Raw genomic sequence first — 13,459 nt, forward strand, 5'->3', positions numbered from 1 at the left:
TTTAAGTAACTGAGTTTAAATAAGAAAAAGTCCATAGCATTGGTACTAGTTTATCACAGTATTTAGCTAATGCATTTGTTTATCAGGTGGATTAGGTCTATCCTAATGCTGCAAATAAATTACTGGGAAAATGAAATAAATTAAAGCAGGGCTGATACAATCAAAAGATTAATTTCATTCCTAGTGAGGCACAAAGTAAGGAAAGTAGATAATGAAAACTAGGTGTTTAGAGTTGTTTAATTTTTTATAATATCACTGGAAAGTATGTTTCCTTAATAAATTTAATGGCAGTATGTTAAAAATAGATAAGACTATTAAAAGGTTTTTATTGCTGCGCTTTCCTTTTTACCTGCTTCTTTGCTTCATCCTCCCTCCTGCTTTTACAACGGGTCGGTGTGACAAGTGTGCTTTTGTTCACGTTGCCTGTTTGTCTCTTTACTTGTAAAGGGATTTACAAAGACCTCTGGCGTCGTTTGGCTGGCAAACAGAAGCAAATTTGTACCGGTTTAGAAAGTTGAAATATCTCTGTTTCGGTGTCTTAACTGCTTAGACTACCTGAAGTAATTCCAGTTGACTGAAGAAAAAAGTTTATAGATGTTTAAAGCACTCAGCTTTAACTCTCCCCAGTTAGTATTCATCGTGGCAATATACTGTATGCTGTTTCTTATATAATGTAATCTCTTCTGCGGTTTTAGAGGAGCACATTTAAGATCATGAGCTTTGTTTTTCTTACTTGCTGTGTATGAGAACTCCAGGATTTCATCAAGATATGTTGAATCCCATAGATTCCCTGTTTTGTATGAGTGTAGAGACCATTCAGTAGTTCTTTGTGTGGCTTATGAGTTAATGGTCATGACCTTCTTCGCTGCTGCACCTTTCCTGTTCTTGCTTATCATATGATAGAAGACTGAAGCCTCAGAGATGCTCTGCCAGGATGTTAAAATATGTACCTTGTGAATGATTGCTTGACCTGTCTTACAAACATGAGGAGAGTTGGATATATAAACTGAAGAGTTTTGAGGGATAGCTGCAAACTCTTTTTCTTTCTGAGAGCTGTTTTTTGGAGAAGGAGCTCTTGACAGAGGTCTTTTTAATATATGTTTCACTCCTTGTTCCTCTGTTGAGTGGGACTTTTGTAAACCCATACAATCTACCTTGTAATCCCAAGCAACAGGAAGAGGATCCCTGCCCCAAAGAATTTACAGGCTGTAATAAATAACAACAAGTAGATGTGTGTTGTCAAGCAAAAGAAGCATCTGAGATACTCCTTGTCTCTGTGAAGAGCAGCAGTTGAAGCCTGCTTTGAAACATTACATTGAAATCTAGTAGACATCGCTGTAGAGGAGCTGTTGAGGAGGAGCTGTCAGGTTAAATGGCCCCTAGTTTGTTTCATCGTTAGGGAGGCTGCTCCAGGATGGGGGTTACTGTAGTGTTGATTGAACTTCTCAGTTCTGGAAGAGAAACTAATAGAAGGGCTCTAAGGCCTGCAGGGCAAGCATTTATGATTAGCGTGAGAAGAGCAGGGATGGGCAGAGATGACAAAAATCGTAGGATGGAAAATGGTTCTTGCAGCAGCACTGCAAGTGTAAATGGGAAAGGCAAGATGGTATCTGCCAAGGTCAGGTAAAACATAGTGGTAGTCGTGATGTGGGACAGTGAGAATTTGGGTGAGAATATTAGCTTTGTGGGTATGAAATGTTTAAGAGACTTGTGCAGAAAGAGACCTGTGTGAAAAGCATGTGCAAAGTTTAGGCTGGATATGCAGACCTAATGAGCATACTGAATCAGAAATAAGCTGTGGGCTTTCTGGCCTGCCTGCTATGTGGGAAATTATGCCTTCGTTTCAGCTGCGATGGAATTGTTTTGATTAGAATATCTGACGTGATGTTATGTTTTAGTTCTAAGAGAAAAACAATGTTGATAACACACTGATGTTTATAGCTACTGCTGAGCAGTGTTGTACAGAGCAGAGGCTGTTCATAGCCAAAGGCCCAAGGAGCTGGGAGGAACAGAAGTAGCTCAGCTGGCTTCAACTAGACAGAGGGATATTCCATGCCATGTGACACCATGCAGGAGGAATTTTGAAGGGGGTGGGAGTTGATTATTTTTTTTTCTCTTCCACTGCTTGGGAGGCAAGCTGGGCATCAGTTGGAAGGTGGCAAGCAATTTCTTGAGCACTACTTGTTACATACATTGATAATATATATAGTCATAGCTATTATCCTTTTCCTTTTTTCTGTCTTAGTAAACAGTTTTATCTCAACCCACAAGTTCTTTTTTTTCCCCCAATTCTCTCCTCTGTCCCACTGGGATGAGGGGAGTGAGCAAACAACTGTGTGGTGCTTAGCTGTCTGTCAGGTTAAATCACAACATCATAGTGGTTAAGGAAGGAGGTAACAAGGAAGGTCTGACCGGTAGGCTTAACAGCTCTGTTGCAGCAATGCTTAGCTGACAGTATAGAAGTCTCAGGAGAAATGTCAGCAAAAAAAACAACTTCTTTACTTTGGGGGGATATAGTTTTAGATTGACAAGGTGGATCAGTGATCTGTCTACATAAATACACTGTTTGGATAAGCTGTTGCTAATAAAGGGGCTGAGATGTGTCAACTGATGTGAAACTGAGATGTCTCAAGCGTTGAATGATACAAAGCTCTGGAGAGCAAAGGATATGATTTAGGTTGGCGTCAAGTAAAAGGTTGAAATGAAGCAAAGGTAAGTAAACTTTGATATTAAATGTTGTCTTTCTGAAATCTGTTGCTTACAGTTTTGAAGTAATCTAAGGAGATGAATCCTCACTGTATTGGGTCTTTGAGGATTGGATTCAGCATAGCTATTTTGAACTCATTTGGAGAAGCTTTCTTCTGTCCTTTCCTCTGTGAATTTGTGTTTTCATTTTGTTTGTGGCCAAACAGCGAAGGAACTGTTTATTAGTTTCTTTGCCTCAAGACTAGCTGTAAAAAAGAGAAGGAAGAATAAGTTATGAGAGGCAAGCATTTGTATCGATATCTTAAATCTGTTTGAAGTGAAAAATGTTATTTATTAAATGCATTATTAAAGTTCATACATAAAAAAATGGAAACTCTTTAGTACTTCCATTCTGAATTTTAATATAACTGGTGATTTATCTGTCTGTGTTCTCAGTAAGGCTAATGTATGACTCTTGTATCACAGGAGGTGGAGAAAAAGCTCGTAAGCTTCACACATCAAGAGGAAAGTTGTTACCCAGAGAGAGAATTGACAGACTTATTGATCCAGGGTAAGTAGTTTCTCTTTTTAAAAACACATCAAATTCTCTTTCACAGGTAATATTCTAGGAGCCTTATTTTCTCATTAGTTTCTATCACCATTTGGAATTTTATAGATGTGTTCTTTGAAATACTCATCTGTTGGTTTTTTTAAATCACATCTCAGAAAATTGAATCTTATGAGATTCGCTGGTGACTAATCATTAGACTGATTGATGTTTAAAATGTTGCTATGGTATTTGTCATTATTAGGTCTCCATTCCTGGAGTTCTCCCAGTTTGCAGGCTACCAGTTGTATGGTAATGAAGAGGTTCCAGCGGGAGGTATTATCACAGGCATTGGACGAATATCTGGGTGAGAGATACAAGTCATCTATCTTACTGGTGTTAAGAAAAGGAAGAAGGTATTGTTTTCTTCAGTTTCCAGTATTAAGCTAGTAGCTTTTTTCAGTATTTCATTTTAGACATCCAAAAAATCAGCGAAGTTAGCATCTTAGTTCATTCAGTCTTGTCTAAAGGAATTGATTTTTTTTTCAGTTAGTGTTTTGCCTGTTGAAGTTAGACACACGTAGACTTTCTGTTGTCTGGTGAAATAAAGAGATTAGTGAATCAGTAAAGCAATTTGCAAAAGGTAGTAGGACTGGATTCTAGGCTGAGAATTAGTTTTGCTCACTAGAAGTAGCACTGAAACAATTGTTGAAAATAAATATGACTTTGGACAGCATTTCCTTGGGGAATTAAGGAACTGTGAAGCAGAGTGTTGTAGTGCTGAGACTACTGTTACCATATGCATTGGAAGGGAATGCAGTTGAGGAGGGCTACTCTCTTGACCATCCCAGAGGTTTCATGTGTCTTGGTCACATTGCAGCTCTTAAGCAACAAATGTATTTATTTACTACAAATACATTTATCTCCCATAAACTTGCTTTATTTTTAGGGTGGAATGTTTGATTGTTGCCAATGATGCAACTGTCAAAGGTGGTACCTACTATCCCATCACTGTTAAAAAACACTTACGTGCTCAAGAAATTGCAATGCAAAACCATCTGCCTTGCATATATTTGGGTAAGTCACATTGCAGAAACAGCAAGTGATCCTTGTCAAGGGCATCTCATAACCTCTAGGTAAAACACTGCTTCTTTTAAAAAGTATTACCGAGACTGATGAATCTCTAGATTTGACTAACCAGGTATGTATTTCATTTACATTTATCCAGATGCATTTTCACAGTGCATGTTACTTCTGCAGATCAGTGGCAAGTCTTGCTATGCTAGCTTCTCAACACAAATGTAGAGCTGGTTTCACAGAACACAGATGTAGTCGTGCTACTTTTATCACTTCATTTTTATTCATTTTCTTTCCTTCTGTCATTCGTGGGCTATCAATCCCATAGTGTTGTCTGAGTGTTCTTAATGTATTAGAGAATAGTACTTTCTTAGCCTGGTTTTATAGAAGTACTATTTGTAGGGATTTTGTACAGCGCTGTCTGCCTTTCATTCTCAAATCCCACTCTAGTAACTTGAATCCATTAACTAACTTCAGCCAAATTGTACTGTGAGATTTCATAGAGTGTGTAGGCCAGTTGATTTTGTGTATGTAAGGAAGCATTAGAGTACAGAGTAATTATCTTTGTATTGTCCCTGTTAGAAAAACAAGATGGTTTAGTCCTCTGTTCTGCTTGTCGTAGCAGCTCAAAGGCACTGATTGGTTTACCACTGAGGACACTTAACTAAAAGTCAGCATAAAGATAGGTAGGTCCTGGCCAGTAACAGCATGTGAAGGATTAGAAGAAATGTGAACCTGAAAGTATTGATGGAGTGGACAAGGTGACAGCGTGGATGGAGGCTTTGTAGAATTGTCATACTGCAGTGGAGGGGTAATTGCTGTTTGAGGTTGTTGTTCACGAAAGCTGTAAGAAATTTAGCCTTGCTGTTTGCAAAACAGCTGTGATTTCTCTTTTAGTCTGACTTACTAACAACTTCTGTGAGTCCAGACAGCTCTTAACCTTTTAGTGAACGTATCAGTGAGCAAAACTGTGTCACGCTGCCATTTTAAGGTCTAATGGAATAAAGAAATATGGGACATAGGTTTGCCTTCGAAAAATGTGTTGGAAAGAGATATCCAACTCAGCAGGGCACCAGCAATGAAAAAAGGTTCCTGGAATATGTTGATGATAACTTCCTCTTCCAAATGGTACAGGAACCCACCAGAAAAGGTGCTACACTGGACTTTGTCTTCACCAACAAGAAGGGGCTGGTGAGTAATATGAAGCTCAAGGACAGCCTTGGCTGCAGGGACCATGATATCATGGAGTTCAAGATCCTCAGGATGTCAAAGAAGGTGCATAGCAAGGTTGCTACTCTGGACTTCAGGAGAACAGACCTTGAATTCTTCAGGGAACTGCCTGGCAAGGTGACATGGGGTATGCCCTGGAAGAAGGAGGGCGGTCCAAGAAGGCTGGTTGGCATTCAAGGACCATCTCCTCTAAACCCAGGAGCAGTGCATCCCAAAAGAAGGAAGGGCAGGCAAGGATGCCAGGAGGCCTCCATGAATCAAAAAGGACCTCCTGGACTTACTTAGCTGCAAAAAGAAAGTCCAAATGGAGTAGAAGGAGATTACCTGGGAGGACTACAAAGAAGCTGTCTGAGAAGCCAGGGATCAGGTTAGAAAGCTAAAAGTTGGTTAGAATTAAATCTAGCCAGGCATATTAAGGGGAGCAAGAAGAAATTCTACAGGTATTTCAGTAACAAAAAGATGACCAGGGAGGATGTGGGTCCTCTCCTGAAAGAAACTGGAGACCTGGTCACAAGCTAAGCTCAGGTACTCATTGATTTCTTTGCCTCAGTTTTTACCAGCGAGGGGTCTAGCCACAACACCCAAGCTGCAGAAAGCAAGGGTAAGAACTTGGATAAAGAAGGTCTGCCTGCTGTAAGTGAAGATGAGGTTTGAGATCACCCTAAGAACCTCAAGATCCATGGAACCTGATGAAATCCATCCAGGAGTTCTGAGGGAGCTGGCAGATGAAGTTGCTGAGCCGCTTTCCATCATATTTGAAAGGTCGTGGCAGTCTGGTGAAGTTTCCACTGATTGGAAAAGGGGAAACATAACTTCCATTTACAAGAAGGGCAAAAAAAGAAGATCCAGGAACTACAGGACAGTCAGTCTCTCCTCTGTGCCTTGCAAGATCACAGAGCAGATCCTCCTGAAGGCCCAAATAAGGCACATGGAAAATACAGATGATGTGATTGATGGTAACCAGCACAGCTTTACCAAGGGCAAATTCTACCTGACAAGCTTGGTGGCCTTTTATGATGGAGTTACGTGTCAGTGGATAAAGGAAGGGCAACTGAAGTCGTCTCCCTGGACTTCCGCCAAGTATTTGACACTGTTCTGCACAACATCCTGGTCACCAAATTGGAGAAAAAGGGATTTGAGGAATGGACCAGTCAATGAATTAAAGAATTGGCTGGATGGTTGCATAAAGATTTGCAGACAACAGCTCAGTGTCCAAGTGGAGGTCAGTGATGAGTTGCATTCCTCAGGGATCGGTGCTATTTAACATCTTCGTAGGTGTCGAGGACAGTGGGATTGAGTGCACCCTCTGCAAGTTTGCAGATGATGCCACCCTGAGAGGAAGAGTCTGCCTGCCTGAGGGTAGGGAGGTCTTGCAGTAGGATCTGGATAGACCAGATAACTGGGCTGAGACCAATTATGTGAGTTTCACTAAGACCAGTTACCAGGTCCTTCACTTTGGCCACAGCAACTCCTTGCAGGAGGTTGGAACTAGATGCTCTTAAGAGTCCCTTCCAACCCGGTCCGTTCTGTGATTCTGTGAAGTCAGTGCATGTAGACTGTTGCTCAGGAAGAGAACTTGGCAGAAGCCAAAGTGGCTAGAGACACTTGGCATTCGTGTGCATTTCTTTTTCATTTTCTGTTCTTTTGAGTCTTTTGATATGTTTTCATGGAGTGGAACAATAGCTGAAGTTAGCGACCTATAATTTGTAAAGCACATCAGGAGGCAAGGGCGTGTATAAACGATGCTTCTGAAGACAGTAAAAGGTCTTCAGTGTGTCTGGATAATCAGTGTGTGAAACTACATGTGTTACGTATTTCAGGGGCATTTAATGGTAGTTTCTTCTTCAGAACTTGTGACAGAATCGCAACAGAAAAATAGATTTTAAGATGCATGCTGAAAGTATTCTTAGTTTAAATGTTTTGTGTGGGCGGTACTCGGTGTGGGTGGTACTTGGGCTCAGGTGGGTGGTAGTTACAGGGGGTGGTTCTGGGTGGTACTTGGATGGGTCACGGGTTCACGGGGTGGTTGTGTGTCACGGTAGATAGGTAGTTGTTGTGCAGCATTAAATGGGCACTTGAGCTGTACCCTATGGCGTGTGTCTCTCGTGTCCCTGTGCTGGGTAGGAGTGCAGACGGAAAGGGTGCTGATAAGGTGTTGTGGACCGGGCTGGGATTGCATGGGGTTAGCAACATCTTGCACTAAGATGAATTTGGAAGTTTATGTAAGGAATTTGGATTGCATCTCTTAGCACAACTGAGCTTTTTTTTCTGTTGGGGGGGAGAGTGGATGTTAGTTGTGTAGTTGCATATGTGATGTTGCTAGTGTTACATTTTCAAGAAACGTGTAATAACATACCTAGATTCATGGCAATACGTGCAGCATTAGCATGTGTTGGCTATTTTAAATAACGTGCAGATGTTCTACTACTAACTTCTGTGTATAACACTGTTCAAAGGTGTGTTAATGTGTTTTCATCTACTGTAGTTGATTCTGGAGGAGCAAATTTACCTCGGCAAGCAGAAGTGTTTCCAGATCGAGATCATTTTGGTCGCATTTTCTATAATCAAGCAATCATGTCTTCTCAAGGAATTCCGCAGGTAATTTGCTTTAACTTCAGGTTGAAGTATATTAATTAGTTCTTATACTTGCTGCTTTTGTCTGATTTCAGGGTTTATACCAGTGCTTTATTTTAGACAGCACAGAGTTGTGCTGACCCGATGGCCCAGTCTGGAGATTAGAGGCACTGTAAACACATTAACTATCCACAAAAAGTCTTCATTTTGAAAAGGCTGTCTTCTTTCTTGGCCTTAATGTTGGTTGCATGACCTACCTGCTCCTATCTTGGAGTGGGAGAAAAGAGAACTTGACAGTATGGTAAGTAGGTTTGTGTAAGAAAGCAGTAGAAAATCTCTTGAAACAGTTGGTTATTTTGCATCATTGCTACAAGGGTGAAGATCCCTTTGACAATGGCTAGTAAATGAGACTTAGTTTTTGAGTGACACATGTATATTTATATAGCCATTTTATGCATGGATCACTGTATGATAAAGCAGCTCTGACATTGAAGTCATTTTCTAATGTATTAATGATGCATAGAATCATTGTGACTTTTAGTCACAGCTCCTGGATTTAGAAATGGTTTTGTGTCATGGATATTTCAGGAATGTGTTGAGGGCAATGTTTTTGATGCAGGTGGCCAGCTAGGAGAGGTGCTGTAATTGGTCTGTTATTCATGAACATTGTAGAGGTTTTTGAGATGTAAGAGCTGATGGCAGCCTTGGCTGCAGGGAAAATGGGGTGCGGACTGTAAGATCCAGATGTAAGTGCAGAAGGTAAGTAGAAGGATAAAGACCTAGGACTTTAGCAGGTTTGGCTTGCCAAGGGAGCTGTCAGCTGGCACCTGTGGAAGGCCACTAGGAGGGCAGAGGAGTCTTTGAAGATAACCATCTCCAAACACCGGAACTTTCTATCCTAATGTACAGCAAAGTAAACCAGTTTCTTTCCGTGAAGTTGCTGCCTAGTCAGTAAGCTCCTGGCCTCTTCACATGCTTACACAGCTCTGTCATTTATCCCCTTCACAGGCTGAAGAATTCAAGTTTACTTAGCAATTCCTGATACGAATGTTTTACATTTCTGATCATCCTTGTTTATTTTCTCTATGTCTATTGTCAGATTCTGTTGTGTATTTTCTGAAATGAAGGGAACAAAGGACTTTATTGTTAAAGGAGACAGTCACATGGCTGTTGTACTGAAAGTATTTTTTTTAAGTTTCAGTAACTTAATGGAGTCTGGGGACTCCGGTCATTATCTGGTATCATAGTAGTGGTTTTTAGATCTTACGTTGAAGATGAATATGTAAACCCAATTACTACGGCTGAAATTACTGAGGTTATGCAGGACCTTGCTTGAAAGTCCTGTTCCTTAAGTCATGCTGCCGGTTTTAGATATACCTTGAAACAGCATTCACGCATTTATAAAGTCCTGAATGTGTCTTTGTAGTGCTTCATTAGAGTAGCAGTGACAGTGACCTTAATCAAAATTAGGTGTTTGAAGGGTTTGCCTTTTAATAATGCACTTACTGTTTGGTATGATGTGGATAAAAGTGATTTTCTTGACACTAATGAAAATTTTACTTTCTTAAAGTGTTCATACAGGGCTGGGGATGGAAAAGTTGTTCTTGAAGTTATTCCTTCATTTAAAATACGTAATTAATGTGTTCTGTTTGAGGGTTGTTTATTTGTTTCATTTCAGAAGAGCACTATTAACCTTTGTAAATCTGCTATTGATTCCATGCAAACAGATTGTGGTAGCTAGAATCATCTTCCCTGTCTGAGAGGATGCATCATTAGGAAGTAGTATTAATTAGGAAATAGCACTGCTTGTGATTTCCACTCACATTAATTCTTCAAGCATGGGAGTTTGGAAATTGTTTTTATCAGCTGTTACTCTGGCTGAAGGTCTATTTTATCAATTCACTCATCAACCTGTCTCAATTTTGACCATACAGTAATTGCTTTTTTTTGCTTATTTTTTTTCCCAGTTGCCTGTGCTGCTTTAAATTTCTCCCTCCAATTTTACCTGTGACTAATTTATTATACTCCTACTGCAGCTTTAAATTGCTCTGATGTCTGTATAGCTGTGAATCAGAATGCAGTGATTAGCTTCGCATTAGCTGCTTCTTATGCTCTCTTATACTCATGTGGCATGGATACATCAAGAAAGCTGAACTGCTGATTTTTATTGCTTTTTTAGGTAATTTTCAGTGCATTATTTCTGAGAATTGAGTCAGAACATGGCATTGGTTAGAAAATTTGAGGCTGTGCTTTTTAACAGGTTGACTTTAATTTTGCAGTACGTGGATAAACCAATACATGCATTAGAGAAAATAAGACCTGAATTAAATTGAAATGCAGCTATGCTTTTCATCATGAGCAGAAAGTTAAGAATAACTTATTTTTCAGGATTGTTTGCTGCTGCAGTGTTTATTATGTATGAGATAAGTCAGTGTTTGTTGCTTTTTTTTTTAATGTCACCAGAGTACTACCAGTGGAAGGTGGGTACTGGTTGATCTTAAAATTACACATAAGAGTGAAGCAGATATTATTTATGCTAAAGCAGATAATGAGTTAAAAAACACACACTGAAGGAGCAGAGCTACTGTGGCATAGGTTTGTCAGCACTGATGCAGTGAAGAACTGAAGTCACCTATTAGTAGATGTGAGGAGTCTTCTTCAAAGGCTGCTAACAGTGTTGGAATTATACTGATAAGCAACTGCTTCCTTGTGTTTAGTGTGAATACCAGGAGCAGTTTCCAAATTTCACCCTGTTACAGTTCAGTGGCCAAGACAAAACCTTTGGTAGAATGTAAGTCTCCTCAAATACTTCATATACATAACTTATAGTACTTCATATATGAATTTTCATATGGGCAGGTCTAAAGGTGGAGTGTCGAAGACTGTTGAAAACTACAGAGATGCCCTGTTGTTTTTTGCTTTTGAATAAAAGCTGAGATACTGTGTTTGTCATGTCAAGCAAAAGTAATCTTACAGCAATGTCCAACCACCTAAATTAAAATCAGTGCGATCTATAATAGTAGTTATGTGCCCACATTTTCTGGTTTAAGGGTTGAGCAATTACTAACTCATGTTTTTTGTTTTCCTACTAGATAGCAGTAGTGATGGGATCCTGTACCGCAGGAGGCGCGTACGTACCTGCAATGGCTGATGAAAGCATTATTGTTGGCAAACAGGGAACAATATTCTTGGGAGGACCACCACTGGTAAGCATGGGGAGGTTTTTTGCTAACGCAGCTCATTACGCTGCTGACTGCTCTGTACAATTTAAACTGTTCAGCCCTATTTTGGCAAGATGTTTCCAGATCTTTTGTAGGATATTTTGCGTTTTTTAAATATATCTGAATGCTTACACTGTAAGTGAAAGCTTTGTTGTTAGTTACAGCAATATGTTTATGTATAGATAAGACTTTGTTAAGGTGATTTTATAATACTCCTTTAGGTTGCTACGTACACTGTAAATGGTAAAAAATCTCTTCCATATTCAATTGTGTAGGCTCTAGGTTTGTCTTGAAATAAAAAATGAAAACATGCATATTATATTGAACACTCTGGATCAGAAGACTTCAGAAGATGGACTAATGTGCTATATTTGATGTCAGTTTAGAGACAAAGGCTTGCACTAGTGATGGCATTTGTCATCCTTACTTTACTTTCTTAATAAGGAAATTGCTCATAAGGAAACTGACCTGAGGAACTCCTATGAATTAAAAGTTGCTTTTGTTATAGAATACATAATGGAATTTCTGTCTGTGAAATACCACAGCTTAAGGCATCTTGACAGAAATGGGAGTGTTTTAGTAGTTTTTGTTTGTTTGTTTTAAAGGACTGTACTACTGTATGTTCTAGTGTGGACTTACATGTTTTATAGTGATATAAATGTTTTGTTTCTGACAAGTACTGCTTTATTCAACATAAACTTTACAAGGGGAAAAAAGGAATCTCAGGTAGTGTTGGGATAGTGCTGCAGCAAACAGATAAGACAACATCCAGCGCAATATTTCTAGTCTAGATGTAACCTGACTGGATAAACTTGCTTATTTAAAATAGTCAAGAATGTTGTCTCATTGAACAATTTGGTCCTAAGCAGCACATTGCTCTGTTTTGGTTATAGTGACTTAGAAACTTTGTGGTATTTCTTTTGACAAAGTCAGGTGCAAATCAAATGTCTCTCAGAGGTTCTTCCTGCCAGTATTCTGTTCCACGTTGTTGCCATGTGACAAATGGCAGCAGAGTGGCACTCTGACAGAATGGCATCTAACATGGAAGTGTAGATGAAGCAAAAGTGTGGAATTGAATTCTTCCATGTGGAAAAGATGGCACCCATTGACATTCATCAACAAATGTTTATGGAGATCAAACAGTGAATGTGAGCATGGTGGGGCGGGGGACCATCTGTATGTGGTCGTAAATCTTGTAAACTGATACCTGGTTTAGAAGTGATGATTGTTCTGTCTGTCTTTTACTGCCTTCATACACTATGTGGGTGATGAATAATAGCTTCACTAGCTTGTGAGGAATTCTTTTCAAAAGGTGTACACTGTGCTAGCAGTGGTGACAGTGATGTGAAAGACAAGCCGTGTTCTGGGTGGCACAGCCATCATACCACAGAATGAAGAGTGTCTTGATCAGCTCATCTGTACGCATCAGCTAATGATATGACAATGTTGAAAAACAGAATTTTGTAGCTGAGAATTTGCTCTATCAGGTATTGTTCCTGTGCTCTGTGTATCTGTTGTGGTTTCCATGGAAATAAATAGGCATTACTTTCAGAGTGACCCCCATAGCAGCTGTGCAGGAGACTTTTGTCAGGTTAGGCAGCTGAAAAATGCCAGCCTGAATCAGGCCTCAAGGGGAATACTTGGCAAGGCAAGTGAGTGTCTGTAAGAGTACTGTGTAGTCAGAAAGGAAGAAAACTTTTCAATACTTCCAGAGGAAGATTTCAGAACTATCCTCCCATTTAATTTGTTCTTTAGCAACCTGCAGATGCAACAATTTTTATCTCTGTGCGTATAGATCAAACTTCAATATCACCAGCTGTCAGCTTTCCTGCTGGGGAGAGGTTTTCATATTCTCACTGAAAATATTTTACTTGCCTTACTGTAAGCATCAAAATTACTTCAGAGTCCCATAGAAACATCTGCTTCATGTTGTTGCAGATATTGTAGCCTTTACTGTGCATGCTCTGTTCCCCAAAATGCCATTCTTATATGAAAAAAAATTGGATTTGACTGTCCTACTCTCTTGCCTAAAAGAAAACATCCTAAGGAAACAAAAGAAGAATCTAGTTGTAATCAGTCTTGGAATGTGTATGTTTTTTAAAAAAGAATTGAAAATTGCAAGTAC

At 39.6% G+C, this 13,459-nt stretch overlaps 1 protein-coding gene across 1 annotated transcript; it reads left to right on the plus strand.

Annotated features, from left to right (window-relative positions):
* The first annotated feature begins 56 nt into the window (after positions 1-56).
* LOC104915350 (methylcrotonoyl-CoA carboxylase beta chain, mitochondrial-like) lies at positions 57-11,463 on the plus strand. Its single transcript, XM_019610714.2, has 5 exons — positions 57-3,256; positions 3,498-3,599; positions 4,182-4,309; positions 8,025-8,137; positions 11,206-11,463. Exons 1-5 carry the CDS (start codon positions 3,150-3,152, stop codon positions 11,446-11,448), a joined length of 693 nt encoding a protein of 230 aa, XP_019466259.1. The 5' UTR covers positions 57-3,149; the 3' UTR covers positions 11,449-11,463.
* The last annotated feature ends 1,996 nt before the right edge of the window (positions 11,464-13,459 follow it).

The sequence above is a fragment of the Meleagris gallopavo genome, chromosome Z (genome assembly GCF_000146605.3).
Source record: "Meleagris gallopavo isolate NT-WF06-2002-E0010 breed Aviagen turkey brand Nicholas breeding stock chromosome Z, Turkey_5.1, whole genome shotgun sequence".
Classification (NCBI taxonomy): Eukaryota; Metazoa; Chordata; class Aves; order Galliformes; family Phasianidae; genus Meleagris; species Meleagris gallopavo.

What these genes read in the sequence shown, in the direction of transcription:
- LOC104915350 (XM_019610714.2), top strand. Translation starts at nt 3,150, where the DNA reads ATGTATGACTCTTGTATCACAGGAGGTGGAGAAAAAGCTCGTAAGCTT. An exon ending in GGCATTGGACGAATATCTGG is followed by an intron (nt 3,600 to 4,181) that starts GTGAGAGATACA and finishes CTTTATTTTTAG; the next exon opens with GGTGGAATGTTTGATTGTTG. An exon ending in CTTCTCAAGGAATTCCGCAG is followed by an intron (nt 8,138 to 11,205) that starts GTAATTTGCTTT and finishes TTTTCCTACTAG; the next exon opens with ATAGCAGTAGTGATGGGATC.